General features: G+C 47.4%; 2 protein-coding genes across 2 annotated transcripts in view; both read left to right on the top strand.

Moving 5' to 3' along the window:
• The window catches only part of fgf22 (fibroblast growth factor 22), a 31,090-nt gene extending 30,157 nt beyond the window's left edge, over nucleotides 1-933 (top strand). Inside the window, exon 3 of the mRNA XM_088907779.1 lies at nucleotides 671-933. Within this exon, the coding sequence (XP_088763905.1) occupies nucleotides 671-865 (195 nt within the window). The 3' untranslated portion in view covers nucleotides 866-933. The remainder of the gene's footprint in view (nucleotides 1-670) is intronic.
• Nucleotides 934-12,101: 11,168 nt separating this feature from the next.
• LOC148813776 (granzyme B-like) lies at nucleotides 12,102-16,328 on the top strand. Its single transcript, XM_088907773.1, has 5 exons — nucleotides 12,102-12,206; nucleotides 13,426-13,585; nucleotides 14,556-14,685; nucleotides 15,517-15,768; nucleotides 15,986-16,328. Exons 1-5 carry the CDS (start codon nucleotides 12,155-12,157, stop codon nucleotides 16,130-16,132), a joined length of 741 nt encoding a protein of 246 aa, XP_088763899.1. The 5' UTR covers nucleotides 12,102-12,154; the 3' UTR covers nucleotides 16,133-16,328.
• The last annotated feature ends 247 nt before the right edge of the window (nucleotides 16,329-16,575 follow it).

The following is a 16,575-nucleotide window of genomic DNA, read 5'->3' as shown; positions in this document are numbered from 1 at the left end:
TTCCTCTCCTCCGTTGTCTTCTGGTCTTTTCTGTTCTGTATCCACATGCTTGGTCACTTGCATTGTTAAGCGCCTGGGGGCAACCTTGTTGTGCAAGGCGCTCTTATAAAAATCAATTGAATTGAATTGAAAAGTAAGAAAAAAACAACAGCTAAAACAATGAAACAATAGCAAAGATGCAAGGCTGCTGATGCTAAAATTAGCACTCGGACACAGCAGGGTTTTGGATGCAGTAGAAGATGCTAAGCGGCAGACACAGACATCCCTCAAATAATATCCTTAATAATCCTAAATAAATCTATATTTAGATTTGAAAACTTTGCGGATGGGGGGGGGCCTTGGAAAGAAAACACAGCTATATAATCAATTCGCTGATAGATACTAGAATAGATATGCAATACCGTATAAGGTCAAGGTCATATTATATAATTACATAGTTTGCTGATGATTTTTTGGACCGGGGGGTGTCACCAACAGAGAAATGTGGATTTCCGGGAGATTTTGGATCACTTGCGGGAGTCAGGGAGCAGACGCCGATTCCCGGGAGACTCCCAGGAATCTTGGGATGTCCGGGTCGGCCTGTGCCAGGGTGCAGGGGGCAGGCCTGATTCCCCCTCCCGTGTTTTTTTTGTTTGTTTCCCCTCTGGTCTCCCGGACCCCCTTCCTGCAGGTGAAGTACAACCCCAACTGCAAGTTCAAGGAGCGGATCGAGGAAAACGGATACAACACCTACGCCTCCCTGCGGTGGAAGCACAACGGGCGGCAGATGTTTGTGTCGCTGAACGGGCGCGGGAAGCCCCGCAGAGGGCACAAGGCACGGCGGAGACACCCCTCGACCCACTTCCTGCCCATGCTTCCCTCCTAGCCAGGCACCCGCCCCCGTTTCCCATACCGGATTATTATCGCCAACCTGCGCCCAGGGGTGTACACTGGTGTGTGGGAGGGGAGGGAGGCTGTGTCTTCATCTCTGGGGGGGGGAAGGAGGTGACTTTAACATTTTAAGTTATTTTTTTTTCCTTAGGTAAGCTTAAGGTCCAAAAGAAAAGCTGCTAATATTGTGTAGATACATGTTTATTATTTTTTATTGATATTAAAAATGCAAATAACAGTAATAATGCTCTTGTTTTAATAGAGTACGCCGACAGGGTGGAGGGTGCTATATCAAAGAGCATTCACCCTTTTTTATCGGGATAAATATGGTTGCTATTCTTATTGCTATTGTTATTTTGGCAGACAATGCTTTCTTTGACACGACCTTACAATGTACTGTACAGCACACTTTAACAGAGATGACAATGCAGCCAGGGCCTCAGGTGGAACACTGAACAGTTGTCTGGGCTTTGAGGAGGTGCACGTCACCGGTTGGATGGACTTAAGGATTTTGCACAAGACTTTTAAAGCCTACATGGGCAGGGCATGCATTCATAGCATTTCTGACTACTAATACGGCAGCTTTAAGAACTCAGAGTGGAAATGTGGGACAGTGGCCCAAGATACCAGGAGCAGCAGAGAAATATGGAGTCTTGCAGGGTGATGGCGGGTGTGCGGACTCGATCCAAGGACACATGAGCTCTTTCCATCCCTGTTTTCTGTGTTGAAGCACGGACTGATGGCTCGGCATTTGGGATCGACAGGGATGACTCCCATCGGAGCTTGGCGTGACCCTTCAAGCAGTTACAAATAAACCCGCTGTAAAACTCAAATCACTCTGCGCTCTCGTTGAGCACTTGGTCCCGTGAGTGATCTGCCTGGTGTGTTAAAGTGGCACGGCATGTCCTTGTAACTTCTGGCTGGTTCCAGCAGCTCAGGAAGCACTCTCTCTTCGTGCATCCAGCTGGGCTGCCTGTGCTCACAGGTTCTGGGTCACCAGCACACTGATGCACACTAATGGTGCAGCATCCAGGGATCAGTCACGACAGTAGTGCCCCAGTGTAGCTGTAGTGACAGTGCTCTGGGGTGTACTCTTTCGAGAGTTCCATAACAGGAATTGAATCCAACGCTTTAAAAAATGCATTTTTCCTTCACAACGCGTTTTATTAACCTATATCATATTTCCACATTTCTGGCAAATGCAGCTTGCGATAGATATTAATATTTCGCAGTGCATCAGAATGTACCATGCTCTTCCATTCACGACAATTTTCGCTGTCCTTGAAATGTTCCGCCCGAGGCTACAGAGCCGCAGGGAAAGAGCACAGGAAGAGCCAGGAACATCGCCTCAGCTATAAACGGGTGTTTTGCCGAGTAGATTAAATGCTCATCAAGCCATAAGTGATTTGATCATTATTGTAAACTAACAAACGTTATTAATAGCCTTTCTCCATTTCCATCCCTGGCGAAGCTGGAGAAGTGTGTCGGGTTGTTTGTTTGCCCATAGCAACGAACTCTGACAGAAACGTTGGAAGTCTTAAATGGTGCAAAAAATGTCGTTTTCTGTGCAGTGTGATAAGGGACACGCACGCCTCTGCCACAAGTGGAAAATGAATGGATCAATGGGCATGGTCACCCTTTTCAGTCACTAGATCCACCACTGGCAACCTAAATGCACCGCAGGGGAAGACGTGGCAAACGGTTAATTTCACATTTCAAGGCTGGAGTTCCGGCACAAAGCACAGTTTTTCGGGTCAAAGGCATCTAACGCTTAAATAACCTACAGAGGCCGTGCTTCAAGCTTGAAACTGCTTTGCCTTGCATCCGTGGCCTAACAGTAACCCATAATCCCGCAGTCTGACTCCAACAACAGTTGACTCGCAGGACTGCGACCAAACACAAGTGCCGAAACAATCTAACCACCTCAGCCGGACTGCACTGCTGAGTTGACCAGGCCTGTATTAACACCTGTGTTCTAGGACCTAGCTTGAGCATTGATTAGCCTACTTAGACACCCTAAACCAGTAACCAAAAGCAGACAATCCCACCACAATTGGGTTGGACAATGCTTCAATACTCTCATTCTATGATGCTGGATCGCTTCATGCTTCACCTTGCTCAATAAAGGGCACTGCAATCTCATGTAGCAATGTGTATGGGCCACCTCCGGATACCCAGCGGTGAGCTATGCCGAAAGCACCAATTAAAAGCCAAGTGGCTTTTCGAAACGGGCACGGTCTGCTTCACCTTCCACTGACCTGTCCAGGGCACTCTGCCTCAACAGCACCACCTGCTGGAGGGGGTAGGGCACGACAGTGTTTGCAATCTCCGCCCTCCAGTGTTACATCCCTGCACATCCAAGAACACAAAGCGAAACTGATTATTCACTTCATAGAATGCGGTTGGAGAATAAACAACATTTTCATCCATGAGTGTCGCTATTGAGGGCAAGTAACTGCATCCACACCTATAGAAAAAGGCGTGGATGTATTCATAACAGCAGGTGCTCTACAGCAAATACCTTGACCTGGTAACATATGTGCATTATGCAGTCCAGTACTGCTCTTACTGTGATTCATGATTACAAAACAACCCTACATGATGTTAAAGCACGCCTATTCACAACAGTATTATGTTTGACTTTTTGGGCCTCCCCTGTCTTCTAAAAGAACACTGCTGAGGGTTCTCAATGGGCCCATCTCAGGGATTTGTTCAGGAAGCACATCAAATAATGCAGGGGGCCACGGGCTTTTCAGTGAGCAGAAAGGAGAGAGGGTAATGAATGAGCTCCCTTTGGAGTCTAAAGGCTAACCTTTCAGGATGTCATAATGCAGTTTCGCTTTGATGCGACGTCTGTCCAGACCACATAGCTCTGTGTTGTTCAGGCCAAGGGCCTTGCAGACAATAGGAGATTAGCATGCCTGGGAGTTCCACAGAAACCCCACCTTCGCTCGGGCACAGCTCAGCCCGTCGGCTTCCCTGCTCCTCGTTCGCCTTGATAATGTCACTGGCGCCTTTGCTGGCATCTCTCACTGTATCTGTTGAGCGTAAAGGCACCGACGATAACCTTCCCGAGGATGAGTGGAGATGGAAAAAATGGCTCATTGATGTCCAAGGAGGGCAAGCTGTCATTTGATAAAAGTTCTTTTAAGTCTAGGGAAAATACCAGGGGGCCATCAGGGAGGGGGGGGGGGGTTATTTGGGCTAGAAGAGACGCGGTCCAAATGAACTCAAGAGGTAATTCAGTTGCAAATTCGGAGTTAGGGATAACAAGCAAAGAGAAATGAAAAAAATATATTTTCAAAAGCTGGGACAGTGACTAATGGCAAAACACTCCGATGAATGAAGGAATAAACTCCGCTCTCTGCCCGCTGCTGGAACGGTGCGCCCGAGTCGTTAACGGTTCCCTGCCTTCCTTTTCATCCGACGGTCCAGGAATGTTCCCTGCGCCCTGGCTCGCGGGCCAGACGGCGGCCGGCGCGAAACAGGGCCCTGCCACTGTCGCTGCGCCTGCCATCCCCTCGGCCTGCCTGCCAGCCGGGCAGAGCCATCCCCTGACAGCCCCTCCGGCACACGATCAAAGCGCAGCTTCCAGCGTGGGGTGGGGGCGGGAGGAAGGAATGTTCTGGAGGCAGCGAAGGAGAGGTGGGGGGGGGGCGTGCTGGCCTTTCAGCAGCTTCACCTCCAATTGCCAGTGACAGGCTGGTGGCTTGTGGGTAATGTTAGTTCCATGACAGGAGAGAGGGTGCGCTGGCTGCCGGGGACAGAAGCCCAGACCCTCTCAGATCGGCTTCGTCCCTGTCAATGCTGAAGGAACGAAGGAGCAGCCCAGGGATGTGGGACGTCTCCCTTTTCAGGCACGAGAGAACCTTCCCAAAGCTATAAGGAACTGAATCTCCCTGCAGACCCGAATACCTCCAGGGCTGTGGAAATTGAACCAGCTGCATTGGCGACACACGATTTTACAGTCTGACCTTTTCCCCTCCTCCGGCCTGGCTGCTCACGGGACCGGACTCACAGACTGGCGCCGCCTGTGGAAAAACACCCCACTCTTCCGAGCGCCTTGCGGCTGCATTACCGACAGGATGAGATGGGAATTTCCTGTCATCTGCAGCCTTGACACCTTGAAAGGGGGGTAGGGCAGCCTGCTGCAAAGGTAGCTCGGCGTGCAAAAACTGGAGCTCAGGAATTGACACAACCGCCTCAGCCCACAGCCTAGCTGTCTTGTCAATCTTGTGTTTTGCCAACACCACTAAAGGATTAAGTAATAAATGATTTGATCTTTCCATTGTGAAGCAACATTAGGAAGATTTTTGGAGACTACTGCCCACCTAGTGCACGAGGTAGCGCTTTACCGACAGTATCAAGTATCGACTTTCACAGAGTCGGAGGAGTGTCTTACTGCGTCGAGACAGCCTCACACTCCTCGGCCAGTGGGCTGCCGGGACAAAAAAGACCCCTAGGGAGGCCCATTGAGAGCTGGTGGCAGGTAGCTATGGACACAGAAGTCAGTCTGTGCACACAAAAGTGAGACCCCCTTCAGAAGCTCTTAAAAATCCTGTGTGGTCACAAGCTTAACAAGAGTCAAAAAAAAAAAAAAGGGTAAAAAGAAAATAACTTTTTCGAATACAGATCTGATGCTTGGGGAAAAAGAAAGGAGTACAATTATAGAGGCCGTATTGAACTGCCATTACAGCCTGAGACTAATTGCGGTTGCTGTATGTCTCTCCTTGGCCTGTGAGTTTGGAGTGCCTGCGTGCCCTTACTCAGTGGGGTTTTTTTTTCGGTTTTTTTTTTTGCAGACAAAATGTCCTTGAAAAGAACCGGGGGGACCACCGAAGATCAATAGCGACCTCTCGTCTCTTTCACAAACCCCCTTAATCCCCCTCGTTTGTCTGCCATTTGTTCTGGTCTATTCACAGCTCCCCCGAATTTGGGATTAGTCTATGTCTTGTTACAAAAACAGCCTGAGCTATTTGAATGAATGGGCCGGGGGCAGGGGTGGAGGGGGGAGACAGGTGGGGGTGCTGGGGGGGGGGCGAGCGTCGGCCGTGAACCCCCTATCCTTTAAGCCGTGTTGCCATGGAAAGACCTGGGGTTCTAGTGCAGAAACCTGCAGCTCTTTCTTCTGAGCCCTGAGACGAAAGATGGAGCCTCTCTCTGCAGCTGTGCAGAGTGCAGCCACGGTTCAGACACCTCGCCTTCCCCGACAAAACCACCTTTTAAGACCAACGTCTTTTTAAGCTGGCTATATCTGGCCATCGGCACAGAAGACGACATTTGATTTTTTTAAAAAAAGACGTTTTCGTGTTCCTAGCGACGCCTGCAAAGGCGATCCAAGTGCGATTGTGTCTCTCATTTGCTTTGTCTTCACTGCCCCCTGCATACGGCGCTGCTGTGAAGTAACGAACTCCGTCAGGTCCTGTTCAAAAAAAGAAACGTCATGGTGCCCCTTTTAAAACACATGCTCGCAGGAACGAGCTCGCCTCTTTTGGCTGCCAGGTCCCACAGCGCCCTCTTATGGTGGTCCAGTGCACAGCTTCAGGAACTCACAAGGATTGGACTGATGGTGGACAGATGAGATCTGACCTCAGCTGGGACTAAGACAGTCTGGGCCTCCTGGTTGACAATGACACAGAATACAGTATTGAAGTATTGTAGTATTATATTGTATGCACTATATTGTAGTATAGTACTGTAGAAAGGGTTCCTTCTTGTGTTGTCTAGGGTAGGGTACTCATTTGAGCTGGAGACAGACATACAGATTTAAGTAATAGGTTTATTCCATGCTGAAAAAAAGAAAAGAGAAAACACAACGTTTCGGCCGTGAAGCCCTCTTCAGGTACAGAGATTTAGGCACCTAATAATAATAATTATAACTAATAATTGCTTGCACTGATATAGCGCTTTTCTGGATACTCCACTCAGAGCTCTTTACAGGTAATGGGGATCCCCTCCACCCCCACCAGTGTGCAGCCCCACCTGGATGATGCGCCAGTCTGCTCCCCACACACCAGCTCTCAGTGGGGAGGAGAGCAGAGTGATGAAGCCAGTTCAGAGATGGGGATTATTAGGAGGCCATGATGGGTAAAGGCCAGGGGGAAATTTGGCCAGGACACTGGGGTAACACCCCTACTCTTTTCAAGAGACACCCTGGGAGTTTTAATGACCACGGAGAGTCAGGAGCTCGGTTTTACATTTCATCTGAAGGACGGCGCCTGTTTACAGTACAGTGTCCCTGTCACTATACTGGGGCATTAGGACCCACACAGACTGCAGGGTGAGCGCCCCCTACTGGTCCCACTAACACCTCCTCCAGCAGCAGCCTCAGCTTTCCCAGGAGGTTCCTCTCCGGGCCCTCATTGCACCAATAGGGTTACTGTCCTATTACCTTTGAGAGCCTTTTGGAATAAATGCCTGGCAGAGCCCTGGATATAAAAAAAATAAAGAGCTTCAGAAATTCCCCTGTCCTTCCAAAAAAAAAAAAACAAGAACAAAACCATTTGTTTCCGTCTTTGTCTTTGACGAGCCCCAGGCAGAGCATCAACGTCAGGGCTCTCATCACATCAGGGATTAATCTCTCCTCCATCAGAGACCACTGGAAGGACATGAGACAGCGGTTCCTCCGCGGCACGCCTGCCACGCACTCCGGGGCTGCAGGAGGCACGGCAGAGGCCCTGTCTTGAACCCGGAGTTTCATTCTCAGCGTGCCAGTCAGCATGTCGAGAGACGGACTGGGGGGGGGTGGGGGTCTACCGTACAGACCTTGTGGCCAGGCTGGAACAGGACACCGGCCACGTCTGGGCGTCTTCGCCAGCCCTCCATTTCAGTTCCGCACCGGTGCGTTGCACACTGTCAGCCCAACTGAACAGCGCCCCCTGCAGGCTCCGCACAGAGCAGACCTGCTCTCCTTAACAGATCAGAACCAGTCACAGGCTCACACCCCCTGACTGGCTCACTTTCAAGAGAGAAACCTTTCTGCTCCCGCTACTTTTCTCATGGTTAACTTTTCTAAATGAACATGAGCACCCCTATACATATATGGATTTTGGGGGTAATTTAATTAGTTCTTAGGTCTTATCATATCACCAAGCTATGGGAGATATACAGTAATTACTATTATATTGATGTGCGATTCGCTAACCCGAGGTGACTAACCAAATACACAACAATACACTGAATCAGTGCAACACAGAAATTCAAATACGGTAGAAAAATATGTAATTTACTATGTACACCTTATAACCATAACTTCATGAGATGTAGTAAGATAGTTGTCTCCCCTCGAGGTGTGACTACCTAATTCGTTTGCATTTCCATAATGCCTATCGACTGCTTGTCTTAACCGCCCGAGGCGATGTTCTTTGAAAGACTCAGAGCACATTGAAATTTAAGTAACCTTTATGTAACAATCACTTTTTAAAAATAGCTGCTCAAGACAGGAATGCGTGGTTTTTGGCGTGGGCTGTGTAATGCGCATCTCGAGATGACTTGCGAGCTGCCCAAGATGAATCCGCAGTTTCGCTGACAGTATTAACCCTGTGGCTGCCGACGAGCTTCAACCACTGTCCGCATGGGCGTGTGTGTTCGTCCCATCGCCCGTGCCCCGCGAAGGGAGACCATCTTTGAACAGTCCTGTCTCCCTTTTGTCTTCTTCCCACAACTCTGCGTTTTAAAACAAAAAGTACTGGACGTGAAGGCGACGCTCTTTGAAATCAGAACAATGACAATGACACACTCGCGAAGAATTTGATATCTTTTTTTTCCTTCCCATCCCCTGATTGCTCCGAGTCTAGACGGGCCGTGAGCTGACAGCCCCCCGGGAGGTCCGTTTCCCCTCTTCCCAGACTCCACCTGTCTCCGGCGGCCCGCCGGGGTTCAGCCCCTCGGTGTCGCCCCGAACCTCAGGAAACATTCTTGAATAACACGAAGACACGTGGAAACACATGACAGCCCCGAACTAAAACAACAATAACACGGCACATAAGCGTACACCCATTATCTCGATATTAACCATCACAAAATCTGCACTTCTGTGCCAAACGGACAAAATAATGTCAGTGGTAGTTTTTTTCTCTCTCTTAAAGTCCAGGATGGCAAGGTTGTTGTTGTTTTTTTGGGGGGGAGAGAATCTGTCCAAATGCCAAACCGGACACCCAGTTTGCCCTCCTCTCAGGAAACTCGCAAACTACCATCCCGAAAAACGAAGAGGGTTATTTTTCTCGCTGGCGCTTGGGTTGCGTCGCAGCCGGTCTGCGGCCGTAAAAGAACCAGATCAGCACTGAGGGTAAAGTTGGTTAACTCCTCCAATGCCAAAACGAACACATCCGGAGCGGTGAAATGGGCATGAATGTAGAACACTGTAGGTAGGAAAGCGCCCTCTTCAACAACACATTTCACCCGAGAAGTTCAAAGTTGTAACACAAATCACTCCTCACCAATGTCCCTATCCTTGGGCTCCATCTGACTGAAACACCTGGCTGCATGTGCAGATGCAGACGTACTAGCGGTCAAACGAATGTACAAACACTGCGATCGATTCTGCTTCCATTATTTAACAGTTTTGATATGAGTGCGATAATGTCGCCGCGCCGCATCTTGTATTTTAATACAGAGTTTGTTTCAGGTTCGTTTTACAACTACTCAAATCAACGTGCGCCGTTTAACAGGGGGTGCTTTCTCTAGAAACCGCGCTTGAAGCGTGGGCGAAATGTTACCTAGAGAGGCCGGCTTAGCAAACGATAGTGAAGCATCGACAAGAAGGAAAGTCACTGTTCAGATTTTGGCTCTAGTGAAAACGGGTGCAGGTACGGCAGCACGCACGCACACACACACACACACAAGATATTTTTCGCCTCGTCAATAGGCACACCAATTATGGCATTAGCGTCCCGCTTTGTCGGGGAGAGAGCCCTTCGAGCACCGCTGCGATGACATTGAAGACCCCGACGCGGAGAGACAGAGCATTCCTGCCGACATCTGTCCTCTCATCACGCCGGAGAGCCGCCTGCGTGCACAGACTCGGGAGCGATGAAACCGAGAGACGGGGGTGGGAAAATGAGATGAGGATCTGCGGCGCTCCCTCTCCAGAAACCCCGAGTGAGCCGACGGGCAGACGGCCCGTCCAAACTCACGCCGCGGGTTCGGAGAGGCCAGCTACTGCCGTCCACGTGTCCAAAAAAAAACCAAAACAAAAAAATCAGCTACCAACCTCCAGATTCTGGTCGACTCCCTCGTTTTGATGTACGAAAAAGGGGGGGAGCAGGTGTCGATATTGAAGCGTGGCGGCGATTCAGACAAACCAGGCCCGAAGATCTCTCACTGCGAATAACTTTCAACAGAGCTGTCAGCTTACACGGAGGTCGAAGGTCATCCAGGTTCACCGTCCCCATTAACCTACCCCCCAACTTTCCCACCGGGGGAGGCACAAGGTTTTGATTGGTACACCTTGACACAACCCGAACCCTCGTTATTTTAGTTTAGCCCGTTATCTCTAAATACTTGAGCTGCGCTGGGACCGCACCAGCATTAACACAGTCTAACTCTGAACCATTTTGCTTTTTTTTTCCTGTTTATCTCTGGGGTAGAAAAGAACAAAGTAAAAAAAAACAAAAACGAATGGAATATTGCAAAAGTTGTGAACCGGCGAGGATGTGAGAGAAAAGCAAAACTAGAATCATTTTCGAAGACAACCCATTCATAACCCTCATCTCTGTTTTATGTCACACGGCGCAAGACAGAGGAAGAAAAGGATGAAAATGAAAAGAAACGCATCTCTGTGTATTCTCAAGTGGAAATCGGAATTTGGATTTGATAAGATTTTCAATGTATTTATTTTGGGTCGGGGCGCAGAATGTCAGGCAAACAAGTATCCAACCAGATACCGCTTTATGTAAGCAATCAGATCCAAAGCAGGAATATAAATTAATAACAATAAAAATAATGATAATTATACATTAGTATACGCAGGAAGAGACGAACCTGCCTTAAACAGCGATATTGTCCACGACCTGACTTGAAAGTACAATAGCGGCGTGTGTTATTTATGCAGCTGGAGTTCTAGGAGGAGATTAATCTAAGTGAACTTCGTCTTTGAACGCAGAGCGAAAAATAGGAGAATCCCTATTTCGGTCGAACAGGATGTAAAGAGGCCTGTTCTGTGAGGAAATGTACCAGCCGAATCCTGTTCAACACCCTTGTTCTTTTTTTTCATTACTTAGCACGAAAACCCAACCTCAGCGATCTCTAGACCACAGTTGCACTATCACCTATTTTTAGACTGATGCCGATTCTTAGCATCCTGTTCAGAAAACTTTCCGAGTATCTTTTCATTAATATCGTAATTTTGTGTTCCTCCGCGGTTTGCAGATATTGGGGAGAAAACGCGCGGGCAGATAATCAAATAAGTTTTGTTTTTTTCCCCACTGCATTTTGTTCATGGCTCTGCATTCTGTTTTAAAATAATAATGCGAGACCAGGACTACAGCCCTAACCATACTGTACAGTACGTCATTTTTACCGGAGCCGAAGAGCTAGGAATCTTTTTGGAGACGTTCAATGCCTTTTTCTTGTAAGACGTTTTCACTGTCATTAGTATGGCCTTCCAGCTTCGAGTCTCAAATAAGATCGAGAAGATAGTGTCTGACTTCAACTACCTTCGCTTTAGGATCTCTGTTTCTGTTGAGATAACAGTTGGGAGTGCTATCAACTCCAGAGTTATGATTTTTTTCTTTGTGAATTCAGACTGCTCCTCTAGTGTGCTGTGTTTTTCTCTCTCGGTTGATTGCTAATGTAAAGGCTAATTAATGTAATATGGAGTTTATAGTTCACTACATTTGACGAATCAAAAAGGTAGTCCTATCCAAAAAGGCTACACACCCACAGAACATTTCCTCTTACTCTTACTTCAAAGCTGATTGTTAATAAACTTTTTTTCTTCCATAATATGGCAGATTAAATGCCTGTAGGAATGTACAAGACATATCGTACTTTGCTGGCAGTCCAGGCTGGTTTTTAACCTGAGATGACCAACTGGAAGGGCCAGTACAAAAATAAAACACTTAGCACCTAAAAAAGCAGCAAAATAGGAGGGTGTGTCATGGATGGCAGGGGAACGTGGCCTACAGGTGGAGCAGACGCAGCACCAGCGTCTTCTCAGTCAAACCACTGTGTTTCCTGCTCCCTCTTGTGGGTGCGTGTGCATATATACAGTACCTTGGGCAGTTCGAGGCAGAGCTGAAGTTCCTGATCTGAGCGCGCGACAGCACCAGCACAGACGTCCAGCATGGTCACTCTCTGCTCCCTTGTGGCTCTTGTTGCCTTTTCTGCAATTCAAGGTAGCTATGCTCGTTCGCATCTTCTTCCCCGAACGCACAGCTGCTGAGGGTTTTTAACATTTCTGGGTGTGAAAACAGAGGCGCCACTTGTTGTGCTCAAGGTTTTAGACTGAGGTCCCAATTGCATCACAATTTCAGACCTCTAATGTCAGATGCTGTAGGATGTAACCCTGCTGCTTCACAGACAGCACTCTGCCAGAGCTACAGGGCCAGCTGAGCAACAGGCCTGGGTTTTTGTGAGTTGCATTGTTGGGTCTTAGGCTTAGGATTTACTGTTGTTTGTTGTTGGACAGTTTTTAGGTGACTCACGTCTGAGCAACGCAGATATAGCATGCGCAATGCATCAGCTCCCGCAGGGACGTCTGAATGAATGTGCATGAATTCAAAAAAAATTCTGATGTGGGGGCTGAACAGAAAGCCTGCTATTGTGACTTTCAGTGACCAACGTGACAAACTGTCCATCTTTTTGAGTGTACAGGCAGCTCAGAGCTCGAAATATCACATTCTGCAATGTGTACATATATAATAAGACAAGTGTTTGCCCCACCTACTACTCCAGCATCCAGATTTTCCTCCTGTTATCTGTAATATCAGCGTTGAGAGAATATTGAGATCAGCGTTGTCATTCTGCTCTTTCCGATGGAACTATAGATTCTAAACGTGTCTTCCCAGCATAGTGGACAGTTCAGATTTCCAAATAAGGACTTCATCATATAACGTCAGACTGGGTACTTTATATAGACTCTGACTCAGCAGAAGGCACAGCGATCGCAGTTGTACAACATTGAAAGAAGCAAGAACATTCCCCAGAGTATTAGAGTTGACACCAGGCCAATATTTTTCTACCATATTTTTGGCAAAGAAATGAATTTCATTATTGAAGAAAACTGAAACTAGCTTTTGGATTACAACATGGAATTTTCCTTTATAAAATCACTTTGTAACTGGATGACAAATACAGTATATAATGTCTGTAGCAACACATATTTTCCATACCTTTCCTCGGAAGACAGAGGAGGGACAGTAATCAATTCTTAATAATTAGCTGATGTGACACTTGATTTCCAGGAATCAATATGTGAACTGTTTCTTTTCTGATTGCCTGTGTCTTCCTTTCAATTTGACACTTTTAACCTGCACATCTGCAGAATATGCTGTGCATATTCACATTTCCTAGTGTGCCGAGAGGGGACTGAGCTCAGCTCTGTATGCCTGACAGGTGTCTCTGGAGAGAAGATCATCGGAGGAGCTGTAGCCAAACTCCACAGCCGGCCCTACATGGTTTACTTAATAATATCCAGAGGTGATCAAGAGATAAGCTGTGGAGGCTTTCTGATCAGAGAAGACTTCGTCCTGACTGCAGCACACTGTAATGGAAAGTAAGCATTCATTGTAATTCCCCCTCTATGCATTTATACACCTGCTGTATATCTACCTTAGCTATATCCATCCAGGATCGTGGTGAGCCAGCATCTAACCTGGCAGTCAATGGGCACAAACCAAGATTCACACTGGACGGGATACTACATCATCACAGGGCACACACTCACCGTTCACTCACACACTCATACAGGGGGCAATGTAGAGACTCCCATTAAGCTTCACAGCACGTCTTTGGACTGTGAGAGGACACTTGAAATATATACTGTAACACATACGACCGACATTACAGGTTGTGCGAGCTGGCTTGCCAGCATGGTGACGTCACCGCCCCTTCCCTGTGAATAGCAGGGACCTCAGCCGCTGGGCTGAGGGGAGATTTCCCTTTAGCTCAAGAGGCTGGGTTCCTGTTGAGTGACACTGCAGGCTCGCGTTCAAGTCCTCAGCGGTGGGGGGCTGACCTGAGGTCACAGCAGCGGTGAGGGCGCATACCCACGTGAACCCGAAAGCGCTACAATATATATATACTGTAAATGTATAGGGTGTATATATATATACAATGCATGCAGGGGTTGAACTGGCAGGTAATGGGCCTGAAGTGGTCCACCTCCGTATCCGCTGATATTCAGTCCTGGTCCTGGAGGGGAACAGTTGCTTCTGTTTTTGATTCAACTCTGGCCTCCTAATGATTCGAGTTGAATCAGTTGTTCACTTAGCTGTGAACAGCTATTGTCTTTACGGCGTCCAGGTCTTTACTAATCGAGGACTGTGAGCACCTGTGACACCTAGTGAGCTACAGCCCTCCAGGACCAGGAGAGAATGTCTCCGTCTGGAGTCTTGTCACCTCTTGATTGATGATTGTGAGAAAGGAGAAGCTCTACCAATACAAGGAGAAACCACAGGCAGGCAAGCACAGATATTAAAACACACCTGTATTTGTTTTTAACCAAACAAACTTCTTGTCCACAGCAAACTCACTGCACTCCTTGGGGCTCACAACATCCTTCAAGATGAGGAGACTCAGCAGGTCATAGCTGTGGAGAAGTCCTTTCCCCACCCCCTTCACAACAACAGGACCTATGACATCATGCTGCTGAAGGTAAGCACTCCAGATCATAACATACACAAGTGAAATTACTACTCTAAATAAATGCAATCCCATGGTATGTTAGAATCACCACCTCCCCAAGAAATTAAAATGTTCATTTCAGCCCATAGTGATTCCTCACTTGTGCAAAAACACTCAACCTCTTGCATGAGCATATATATCAGGCCCTGCTAATGCACACAAGACCAAACCTTACCTGTTCCAGGTGTGTTAGTGCCTCCTCCGTTTTGTGTCTTACTTGAATTGTGCTATCTCTTTATAAGGGCTACTCCTAAAGCTTGGTCACACGAAAAGAAATGAATCAGTAAATACAAGTTTAAGAGATCATATAACCATTTAGTTCTTCCTAACTGCAAAGTATTTCTTTCGAATGAAGTTACTAAAATGGTATAATCAGTTACGAAAAGGCATCTACCAAATGATCACAACTGTTATTTAAGAATATTCTAATTAATTCTAATGATTAATTAGTAATGTTGGATTATTTGCCCTACATTAAGACAAAACTTTCACCCGCCTGTCAGATGGAAGTTACAAGCTCTTTTTGCGACACCTGGTTACTTTAGAAGTGAAAGGAATCTGTTGAGCAGAAGATCACTATCAATCCGCCAAGATCCTGAATTATGATGGACGTGCAGATTGAATTCTTAATCTCAGCCGTTGTCACAAAAATGTTTTTCTGTTGTTGCAATGCCTGTGCGGAACATGACAGAAATTCCCGACAGTAACACACAGCTGGTATCGGAGTGTCTGGGCCTCTGGGCTGTGTTTGCTGTCGTCATGTTCGGTTTCATCTGAAACGGCTGTTTCTCCCGTTCGCAGCTGAAGAAGAAGGCCAGACTCGGGAAGGCCGTGGGTGTGATTCCTCTGCCGTGGAAACGGGTGTCCCCCGGGACTGTGTGCTCAGTGGCGGGATGGGGGACTGTGGACAGGGAAAATTGGAAAAATGCATCTTCCCAACTCCGGGAGGTTAACGTGACCGTGCTGAGCGACAAGCAGTGCAGGAACAGTTTGGGAGAGGAGTACGATGAGACAAAGATGTGTGGAGGCATCCCTGACCATGGAGTGTGTAAGGTACAGAAACAACATGCGCTGTAAAATCATGTGTACTGATTAATTAATACAGTTTGTAGTTTGCAGACACATATAAGGCTTATAGTTCTTACTAACGTTTTCCATAGAGATCATCAATCAAATAAGAGTCTTGCAGTCTTAAAGTGTACAGTGTTAATATGCTTGTTACAGATGCAGGTTTGCCGTCCTTATGTCCTACCATCTGTGTGTATTTCAGGGGGACTCTGGGGGACCCCTGGTCTGTGAAAGGAAGGCATATGGCATCGTCTCTAGAGGAAGCCAGCCCTGTGAAGAGGCGCCCACTATCTACACCAAGATCTCTGTGTACGAGCCCTGGATCAATGAGACACTGGCGCAGAACTGAGCTTTCCTGTTGCAGCCTATAACATAAAGCCACTGTTGTAGACGTCGACACAGTCCTCTTGCCTGAGTGCCTGTTTGTAAAATGGTCCTTTAAACTCAAGCTGTATTCCAGATGTCCTGCTTGCTAACCTGTCTAGCTAAAAATATTTCCAAATGCAAAAATCTCCATTCCTAATAAAGCTTCTCACTGATTTAAACCTGGATATCCACCTTGCCTCCATCACTCAGATCCAAAAGATCATCACGTACAGCAAGTATAGACTCCCAGCAGATAGCAGAGTGATCCGGTTCGGGCTTTTATGTGTACAGAGATATCACACCTTTAGCAGGCCTCACGGAGTGAATGAAGCCTTTCCTGCCTGGCTGCTTAGTGTGTGTGTGTGCATGCTCCCTCTTGTGCCAGGTGTTGTGTCGCACCTGGAGTCTCTTGATCTCTGCAGTCTG

The sequence above is a fragment of the Atractosteus spatula genome, chromosome 28 (genome assembly GCF_055471065.1).
Source record: "Atractosteus spatula isolate fAtrSpa1 chromosome 28, fAtrSpa1.hap1, whole genome shotgun sequence".
Taxonomy (NCBI): Eukaryota; Metazoa; Chordata; class Actinopteri; order Semionotiformes; family Lepisosteidae; genus Atractosteus; species Atractosteus spatula.
The sequence above is the reverse complement of the archived record's forward strand: the minus strand, read 5'-3'. Positions and strand labels throughout refer to the sequence as shown.

Bases quoted from the DNA above. Each gene is read 5' to 3' on its own strand.
- LOC148813776 (XM_088907773.1), top strand. From the start codon at position 12,155: ATGGTCACTCTCTGCTCCCTTGTGGCTCTTGTTGCCTTTTCTGCAATT. The intron at 12,207-13,425 runs GTAGCTATGCTC...TATGCCTGACAG, and splicing joins TGCCTTTTCTGCAATTCAAG to GTGTCTCTGGAGAGAAGATC. The intron at 15,769-15,985 runs GTACAGAAACAA...TGTGTATTTCAG, and splicing joins CTGACCATGGAGTGTGTAAG to GGGGACTCTGGGGGACCCCT.